We start from the raw sequence: 10600 nt of genomic DNA on the forward strand, positions 1-10600 counted from the left end.
GGGAAAGACCTTCCAGGCTATATATATATAGCTGTGTTTTGTTTGGGCCAGTATTTGTAGACAGCCTGCATGTGCGTGACTGCCCTGCCTGCAGTCCAAATCTAAATCAGGTATATGGCCATGGACTGCTAAACAACTGAAATCATGTTTTTGCCTAAATGAAAACACATTTGTCTTACTTACTATCCTCAAATTTGAAAATGATAAAGTACAATTTGAAGGAAGGGTCAACATGTTTCTTTCACAACATTTTTATTGTGTTGCATTAAAGTACAAGAGGTTATTTACCTCAAATTTACCTCCTGTCAAAACAAAAGATAAATTAAGAAAATCTGTATTTGGTTATACAGTATTTCCTGGATGCAGTGGACCAGAATCAGGAAAGACATTAAAATTATTTCTTTGTTATTGTGTATTATTAAATGAAAGTTCATACAAAAATCCCCAAAGCATTTAGCAAAACATGTTCAATACGGTTATTAGTATCTCCAGACTGTCTTAAAAGAGTAAGAGATGATCAAGACAATTTTAAAGGATTCCAATATGAACATAAACTTCTGGGGGAAAAAAGTGAAAAGGAAAACATTATTTAATTCTGTTTTTAGGTTATATTTACACTGTCTAAATTTAGTCACTGGAAATATGTCAGCTCTACAAAATAATCATAATGGCACAAATAGCAACAATGTAATTTTCGTCGGGAAGAAATACAGGACTGTTAGAAACTTAGAATATTGTGATTTTCTGTAATGCAATTACAAAAACAAAAATGTCATACATTCTGGATTCATTACAAATCAACTGAAATATTGCAAGCCTTTTATTATTTTAATATTGCTGATCATGGTTTACAGTTTAAGAAAACTCAAATATCCTATCTAAAAAAATTTGAATATTCTGGGAATCTTAATCTTAAACTGTAAACCATAATCAGCAATATTAAAATAATAAAAGGCTTGCAATATTTCAGTTGATTTTTAATGAATCCAGAATGTATGGCATTTTTGTTTTTTTTAATTGCATTACAGAAAATAAAGAACTTTATCACAATATTCAAATTTTCTGAGACAGTCCTGTAAATCTGCAGCTATCACCGTAACATGTGTACCAGGTTCTACAGAAAATCCCCAAACTATTGAGGGTTCATGAATGCAACGCAATGTTTAGCGGGTTGTCAGATCACGTGACCCCAGATCTGTTGCCGGATTGGCTGAAGATCTTTCACGTGGCAGTGAAGTGCGTCTGTGATTGGTCCTCCCTGTGCACTTTTCCCGCAACAAACCAGAGCTGAAGTGCGTCGGTCGGAGCTCGGGCTGCACTTTTAGCAGCGAAAATGCCCAAGCGAACTTGTCCTTTTCCCGAAGCTTTCTCTTCCCAGTATAAAATACACATCGGACAACAGGAGTTGAGCAATTATGGCGTGTTTGGAAATAAATACCGACAGGAGATACATGGTAAGAACTCGTTTCTGGAGGCTGTGTCGTTGTTGCACAATTTGTCTTAGTTTTACTTAACGGGAACAATTCACTTTATGTAATCCCCGAACAGCTGTTTTCCTCTTATTGCCCCATTTCTGTACATGGTATGAAGAAATGTGCGTTTCTCGTTAATGTCAACTGTCAGAAATGAAGTATTACAACAGAGTGACAAGTTAAGCTGGCTTCAAACTGCCATACATGTTTTTATGCTGTGTTCCATTTACCTCGGAAGTCGAACGGGGAACTGGGAATGACGTCATAGCCGAGTTATCAGCGTTCCAGTTACAAAGTAGGAAAACAAGATTGTAGTTCGCATATACCACATGAAAAATGTAAATTACACGATAGCAGCATATATATGCCGAACAATACTTGTATACGACTGATTTAGTGTGACCAAAACTAGAATGAAGTGCTACGAATTTTTAACAGAGCTCTCTTCTACTGTTTACAACCGGGGCAGCCATCTTGGAATGTGAACTCGGGGGTGGTGAAGACTCTCCCACTTTCCCAGTGGGAAATCCCACTTCGTGGGGCGTTCCAGTTGAAAAATACAACTGGGAACTGGGAAATCCCCACTTCCGAGGACAAATGGAACGCGGCATTAATGTATGTATTTTTCCTCTCTTCCTTTGCAGAAAAGACAAAGAACTTGCTCTTCACTGGTGCCAAAGCTGTGATGGGTAAACTATTGACCGGAGAGGACCAGATTTCAGACCCGCAGGCCAGTGTGCAGGCGGAGACATCAGCATTACTGAGAGGACAGACCCTGATCGGACACGATGGCAGACTGACGAGAGCAAGTGCTGCACCAGGTGAGGCTGGAGGGATGGAGCTGATGGCAGGAAAATCAGGAAAATCAATAATGCATGCGGGTCAATGACGTGACGCCTATATTTTCTGAAAAAATGATTTTTTTTCAATTCAACAAAGGCTTAAATGGATAAAAAAATACCAGATATATGAACTACCTGTCCCACATATGGACTCACTTGAATTTTACAAAAAATACTTGTTATTTGGGATTATTTTGTTGTTTTTAAGCGTCAAAATGTCATGTGGTGCGACCGTCCGACCATTACTCTTGTTTTGAAAAGTTTTTTTTTAAATCATTCTAAATGTTTTAAAATCAATCTTCTGCCCTATCTGGCATGATTTCTGAAGTGTCTTGTAGTGTGTAATGTGGCGCGACCATTAAAAAAAACAACCATTTTTGTATAATACTGAAAACTTGTAAAAAAAAAAAAAAAAGATGTCAAGATGTTAAGGAAATTAATTTATTATAATATGAATCATGGTTGCACCACATTACCTTTTTTAAGGCTAGTGGCAATTCATCTTGACAAAAAACTCTGAAATCACTTAATTAAAAATGTTTATATGAATTTATGTGTACACAATATTCTTAATATTTGAACTACTGCAATAGATATTCTTTTTTTATTATTTTAAAATTGACCTGTTGAAAATCCTTATTCGTCATTGACCCGTAAGCTTCAGGCTTGGGCCTGGAGGAAACTAGGTTCAAGTCCTTTGAATCAATCAATCAATCAATGTATAGCACCTTTCATCCAGGTACATGAAATACAAAGTGCTTAACATTTTGACTGAAAAATAAGCATAATAAAAACAAAAATAAAAACTGGGAGACCAATGCACACTGACATACAATATAGTTAATTAAAATGAAATAATGATAAAAGTTCAAGAATTAAGGCTAAAAAATAATCAGTCCACAACAATAAAATATAATAATAATAAATACATTACAAGAAATAGATAAATAAATTAAACAAATACCTCTAAAAAATGTTAAACAGAATAAAACTATAAAATTTGATGCTACATAAAAGCCAGACCAAAGAGATGAGTTTTTAGTCTAGCTCCTCTCAGATCCTCCGGTAGGCTGTGCCGCAGCTTTGGAGCGTAGTGGCTAAAAGCAGCATCACCAAATGTTTTAGTTCTACTCTGTGGACCCGCTAAAAAGGAAGAGCCAGAGGATCAGAGGGGCCTTCCTGGTTCATAGAATAAAAAAAATTCCAAAATATACTCTTGGCCCTTAATGCCCCAACTGTTGGCTACACCAACATCAAACACCCTCTGAAACTCAAAACTCAGTTTCTTAACAATGATATTGTTTTTTTTTTTTTGCCTCAGGGTTTGTTGAACTTCCTTTGTGAAACTGGCCCCAGATGTCTGTTTTCATGGCAGTCAGATAGATGGATGGATACTTTATTGATCCTGAGGATATTTAGGGCATCCAGTAGAAACAAAACAAACAGTAAAATAGTTGAGGCATAAACACTTCTGTTCATATATATATATATATATATATATATATATATATATAAATTATTTATTTTTATTTAACCAGGAAGTCCCTTGAGATTAAAATCTCTTTTTCAAGATATCAACTTTTATTGGCCCATAACACTTTGGGCAGAGAGAGAGAGATGTATTTTCTCTGAAAACTATTGAAATGTTGGCACACAGAGTTGCAATGTGAATCAATTGATTAATCTGAGCTGTGATTTTGTTTGTATAGATTATTACCGTATTATTGTTTTGTGGGTTTTTTTACACCGATATAAATATATCGCGTTTCTGCTTTCCAAAGGGGCTACGTTTTGAGCACTTAAGGTCGGTATACACTGCTGACCAATTTCAGAGTTGACCCATGTAAAAAGAAATGAGATAAAAATACAAAATGGTCTGAGCAGATCTGTGGTAACTGCCAACCTATTGACTTGCTTTAGTAATGCCTCAGCGACTTGTAACCTGGAAAGTGTTTGGTAGATGTCAATTCAGTGAATAAGTTTCATTGAGTTGTTAAAAATGTTGAGTCAACAACTTAATTTGTAATATTTACTTCTCTGGGAGAAATTTTGCCAGATGACGATTGAAGTTTGAACTTGTCATCTCTTCAATGGTTCTTTCGCTGATGGGGAGCAGTGCACTTTTTACTCCAACTGCCAATATTTTGTTTCTAAACATGACGCATGACTTGAGCTGATGACATGTGGAAATCTGAATCCTCCACAAAATTAATATTATATGATAACTTAATATAGATATTATGCCCAATCATTATGGTAAATTACATTTTTTGAGGTTGGATCTGTTCATAACCAGTCCTAGTTGGATGTTATCAAAACTTTTCATTCAGTTATTTATGGGTGACAAATTTTTTTTTTTTCTTTTAATATTTTACATGTAAAATATGAACCTTAAACGTAAACAAAGCTGCTGAGGTTGGGTGGGCTCTCCAAGTACAGATGCTTCAATCTTCGGTGCAGTTGGCTTAGGTTCAAGTCCTGGCTTGTGGCCTGGCCCTTCTCACTCAGGCACCATTGTTTTCTTGTCTCACCACCTTCAATAAAGGTCATCAGAGCTGAGGAAAAGGGAGGGGGGTCAGTGAATTTAAATTAAATTACCGCCACATGGAATATAAAATTGCAGAAAATGTCATTGAAATATTAAAAATTCTACAGCTTCCTATCTATAGGACTAATTCTGATTGTTTCAGTGAATGTCCATCAGGAAACAATACTATCCTTGCACATTAAAGCGTGTCATTACTTGTCATTTGTAAAATTCCACGTAATGATCTCAAAACAGTCATTTCTGTTTGGCTTTAGGAGAGTCAAGAAGGGGTCAAACATTTTTATTGAGGTTGCAAGGTTCTGTGACATCACTGTCCCAGATCAGCTGAATGATCCTTCCAGTTTTTATCGGCACCTAACTTCATAATGTGCTACATTTTCTGTAGTTGGAAGAAGGTAATGCAAAATGTTTTTTTTAATCAAAACAACAATCTTAAAAGAAGCTCTACCTGTGGAGAGGGGAGTGGGATGTAGTGACTTGGTTTACTCCTTTAAAAAAAAAAAAAAACAGCTGCTAAGAACAGGTCTAAATATATTAAACATAACGGACAATGCTGCTTTTGTGTTGTATCTCTGTGGTATTTTGACTAAAGTATGCCACAGATATTCCATTTAAAAACTCAAGAAAAGGTGTCAGCCTGTGAAGAAGCTGAATATTGTGTCCTCTTTAAAACAACCCCAGGAGAACCTTCAGCTGCAAACGATGTAATTACGTTTAGACAGTGCAGGATCTATGTTTGGTTGAATCTGGAAATCCTGCATATACTTGATTTTGTGGGGATGCATGCTCTCACATATTAGTTTTTACTTGATTGACAGTTGCTACTTGTATTAGCTATTAAGCTGGAAGCTAATGGTCACTGAGAAGGAAAAAGAATGCATTGGGAGCCTGATATGAACATTTTTACGATAACGTTCACATTTGTATTATCATTGTAACTAGATGATGATAATGATGATTCAAAATATAATTAAAGTAGTCAATATTCAAGTAGTCTTGTGAAAGTGGCTGCTCTTTGAAATTGATTATAGTAATTTTATTTTTTTTCCTCAGGTGTGAATCTCTGAACCAGTGGGAATAAGCATATAGATCATATCAGTAGTTGCTTGAGTGATTTGAGTATTTTTGGCTTGGAAAAGTGTTTAGATATAGATGAAAGCATCTTGTCAGGTTAAATGACATTTCCTGGTTTCATTTTGCTCCAAGATCAAAACCAGATGTTAAGTTCAGTTCATGCTTTTGACCAGTAGATGTCAGGCTTGTATCTGGCTGGGTAAGTTTGGTGAAGTTAACTTTGCTTCTTGGCAGAAGCTCATGGAGTTACCCTTTTCTTTTCTTTTTTTTGTAGGTGCCCCAGCAGCTCCCACGGCCTGCTGCGTGTGCCAGAAAAGCCAGAGGTCCAGGACACTGTGCTCCCAGTGTGACCGACTAGTGTGTTCCTCGTGTACCCGACAGTGTTTCAGCTGCTGCAGCCTATGCTGCTCCATCTGCACCATCACAGAGTAAGTTTTAGTTTGATTTTCATCCCCAAAAGTCAGAGAGGATGTAAAATTTTAGGTAATAATGGTTACAGGGGTGTCAAGCCGTGGGCATCAGCATGCCGGGAGGTGGGCCGTCACTCCCTAAATGAATGGAAAAATGAACACTGCACTAATCAAGGATGGTTTGATTTTATTGGACAAACATTTTTACCATGAAACTACAAAAGGTGGCAGTATCGTCGCCTTCTTCCTTGTCATCCATCTTCCTTGTTTGTTTTGTTTTTTGTCAACATTTAAGCAGTCTTATGGGAAGCTCCGTTTCAAGTAACCGAAGATAAAGTGAACGTGGTCTTAAATAGTGCTCAAGTCATTTTTGTTTTTCTGTTTTTGAGGATCCTGTGATTGGTCATAAAGCTAGAACCATCAATTTTTTGGGGGGCTTTTTAGTTGGGCTGCTGCAAGAGACATTTTACACCTGAGATTTTTTTCCAAGCCATAGGGCGTAGACCAAACTGTGTCGTCTGAAAGTCCAGCCCAAGCGATGGAAGTGTTAAACTGCCGTTAACCTGACAGAGGCCAATAGTAACACACACATATTTAACATCCCTGCATCCATTGTTTGTACATGTGGTTCATTAAAATACACTTAATTTTTGTAAGTTTGATGGTGAAAGCTTTGATCTTAATAATTTGAGGGTGTCCATAGCTCAAATCCAGCTGCAGTTGTCGTTTTTTTATTATCCTAGTCGTCCCAACTCCAAGAAGAGTCCGGTTGATGTGTCTTCTTTCTTAAACACATAAATTAACTTCCATGACCTTTAAGCCATTGCCAGATGAACTTAAACGGTGCCCATCAACACCAGATACATTTCTACATTTCTCAGTATCCGGCTCTTTAAATGTAGGAGCAGAATTTAAATCAGTCGGTTAGCTGTGGGCATGTTTACGTCTAGAACCGTCGTCCAGCTATGGACTTTATACTACAGTACGCGATAATCCTTCCTATTATAGTATTTGCATGACATGCATATCCAATATTGCATTCCTCTTTAAACATTGCAGAACAGGGTCTGATCGATGGTGCAGATCCCCGTTAAGTCCTCGCCATGCCATTGCAACGCTTGCACTCATTCGCAGCGTTCATTAGATCCATATTCCTTCCTAATTGAATGAAACCAAAAAGCTCCACACAGCAAGTTGGACTAAATGATGACCTCATTCAACTCTGAGTCTAGAATTTTAATTTATTAGATATCTATTGGACTAACTTGATCAAATTATTTAGGAGGATCTGTTAGGACTGATTATTGCCGCTGGTTTCCCAAATAATTTCAGCTCTGACTCACAAGGACTTAAATTCAGTTTCCACTTTGATTAAATCTCACTTCTAGTTGTGATGGAGAGGAATCAAGCGTGAGCTTTTGCCATGCCTGATGAATTCAAATAAGGTTTCACGCATCCACAGGAACGGATCAATTTTTAGAATATTAGCCTTTAGATTTTATGAAATTGAAGTACATTCTGGTGGAAAGTGGTGTGTGGGGGATTGCTGCTGCACTTCTCATGCTGTTCAGTCCCAACTCACTCAAGTGTGAGGTGCTCTGTCTCATGATGAGTCTTTTTAGACTAATAATGTAACCATTTCTATATATTTAACATTGGAAACCTTCTCTGTGTCCACAGTTACAGCGGGCCGTACGATGAAGTTCTATGCTGCAGCTGCTCGACGTGAAAGAGGACCGGATCGAAACTTGCAGTTTTATACCTGTGGTGTTTTTATGTGATTTTTGTTTGTTTTTTCTTTTTTTTGTACATATCTATATATGCATTTAATCTGAGAATTTACTGAAATAAACTTTAATGCTTTTGTACACAGTTTTGTGTTCTTTTGAATTTCCTCGAAAGGGGTTGAGCGTTGTTGTCTGGCCGTTCATCAGGAAATGGTAGCAGACGGAGGAGTTGTATTCGCCGCCTCCTCAGAGGGTAAACAGTGTTGTTTCATTGTTAAAAACGAACCAGTTCAGTGTTTTAGCCCAAGTTTTAGTCTTGGTTTGACACTGATAATGAAATTCCAGCCTCTTCTCTAGACTGACCTTGAGAATCTACTATCATATGCATTTATTAAAACAAGACAAACCAGAGGTGTAACAGGAAGGATTTATGTTTTAAAGCAGACAGTTTTGCTACACTTATCCCCGGGGGGGGGTATATGACCTTGGGATGTAGTCGTCTCTTTCTTTTTGGCTGCTGCCTGTCACCGATGACGACCGGTTTCAGGGTCAGATATTACAGACTGAATAGTTGTTCCGGGGGTCCGTTTGTAGATGCTGGTCACATGACGTGTTACGGATATTAGCTCGGATGAGTGCGCTTCGTGGGGCTTATTGCAAATGCGCACTTGGGCTGTTGAGTCACATCGCCTGCTCAGCGGGCCAGTTGTGGCTCCAGCCTTTTGGGAGCTCTTGCAGTTGGTGTCCGAGGGCACCGCTTGGTTTCTGGCTGAGTGAGCAGACAGCTGCTGGCGAGCAAAGGCGTCAAGTTGTCTGCGTGTTTTTGATAAGACTTTAAGGAACTCGCATGGATGTGAAATACTTTGAGGAAAGACCTTTACTTTTGAAGCCGCATCACATTTTTGGGAAGATTTAAAACGATGCCGGCATTGGAAAAACATGATTTTGAAGATGTTGCATGTGATTTGACCTGAAATGGTCAATAGTTTAGATATTAGGCTGACATTCATTAACTATTTGATTATTTAGTCAGTTATCAAGAAAAGTGGCTAAATATTTTCAGTTTTCTGACTGAAATAATTTAGATTTCACGCTCCCCATTTAATAATCACAATCATGCCTCTATACCTTCAAAACAAAGAGTAGCTGTCAAGGTTTTCAGCTCATCCTCATCCATGACACCAAAAGGTCACGCAGTCCTCGCCCCGCTTCTTGATGTGGTTGTGTCTCTGTGAGGAGAAGGAGACTCGCGGAGGAGGAGGGGGGTGCACACGATCACCCCCACAGCGCTGCAGACAGCACCAACTGCAGTCGGCCAGCGGGAGCACGTGGCTTTGTCTTTCACCCATTCTTTTGGGGACCAGCTGTGGTCTGAGTGCGGCGAGCATCGGGTCCAGTGATGCTGCTGCTATAAATATGCGTCAGCAAGTGTAAGTGACAGCTGTACAGTGTACCAAGGGCACTCTTGTCTTGGCACGGACGGCGTGAGCCGGCCCAAAAAAGGCAAACCCAGTGTGAGCGCCTTTAGTTGATACGAATTATACGCACCTGCAGAAACTGATATGCCGACTGCAAAAACTTGCAGTTGTGGATTGTCTTTTGAACTTCAAAAAACTCTTCAAATCTGGAGGCAGAGTCAACATTGTGGGGGGCAAATGTCCACAGCAGACCATTTCATGGTTAATTTGGTCTTTAAAATGCATTCTTGAGGACAGTGTGATTTTTCTGTTTGCTGAAAGTCAAAAGAATTTCTCCTCCAAAATTAAGTGGATGATAACAATATGCAGCTTTTGAGAGGCGGGGGAGGGAGAAAACAACCCGTGTGTATGCGTTGTACACAACACACGTATGGCTGTGTTTGTGTGCCCTTTTCAAGTGTGACCACCTGTCTTTTGTTAAGAAATAAATAAATAAACACGGGCCACACCAGCTGTCCCTGGCAGTCCGTCCCTGCAGAGGTCAAGGGCTCCCACCGCTGGCCTTGTTGAGGCGGTGGACACTTACAACTTTCCTCTCAACTTCTCAAGTACCTCTAAACATGCATATAAAACACATAGAGTAAAATAATTTAAAAAAAACGACGACAGCCTCCCCGGCTAAAAGAGCAAAGCTTTGAGCCTAAGAAAGGAATGTTTTATTACTCTGTTGAATTACGCTGCACATATCCCAGCTCGTCACCCTGCAGCTAAGCTCTATCACATGGCCCCTACTTTCCATGTGAAGGTTTTAGTTCACAAGAAACACACACACACACACACACCAGGCACTTTAAGCCCTGGATCCCATCAGGCAGATGTGAGATGCTGGTGCCAGCCAGCTCTCCGAGGCCCGCTGCTGTGGTTGTTTACAGTGTGAGGTAGCCTCGGCGCTGCAGCGGGCCCATATTTACAATACTGTAAGCTGGCTGGGGCTGTTCGGGGTGTTTATGAACGATCTTGGGAGGACATTGTTTTCTTTATGTCGGAGCTGCCTGGCCAGCGCCGCTGTGCCGTCTGTTTGTGCATAAAGTACGTGCTGGGGAGCTGGG

General features: G+C 39.2%; 1 protein-coding gene across 1 annotated transcript; it reads left to right on the forward strand.

The window, feature by feature from the left end:
* The first annotated feature begins 1254 nt into the window (after positions 1 to 1254).
* Positions 1255 to 8214, forward strand: siva1 (SIVA1, apoptosis-inducing factor). Its single transcript, XM_061743261.1, has 4 exons — positions 1255 to 1454; positions 2117 to 2293; positions 6211 to 6364; positions 8027 to 8214. Exons 1-4 carry the CDS (start codon positions 1334 to 1336, stop codon positions 8073 to 8075), a joined length of 501 nt encoding a protein of 166 aa, XP_061599245.1. The 5' UTR covers positions 1255 to 1333; the 3' UTR covers positions 8076 to 8214.
* Positions 8215 to 10600: the final 2386 nt, after the last annotated feature.

Source organism: Cololabis saira, chromosome 16 (genome assembly GCF_033807715.1).
Source record: "Cololabis saira isolate AMF1-May2022 chromosome 16, fColSai1.1, whole genome shotgun sequence".
In the NCBI taxonomy this organism is placed as follows: Eukaryota; Metazoa; Chordata; class Actinopteri; order Beloniformes; family Belonidae; genus Cololabis; species Cololabis saira.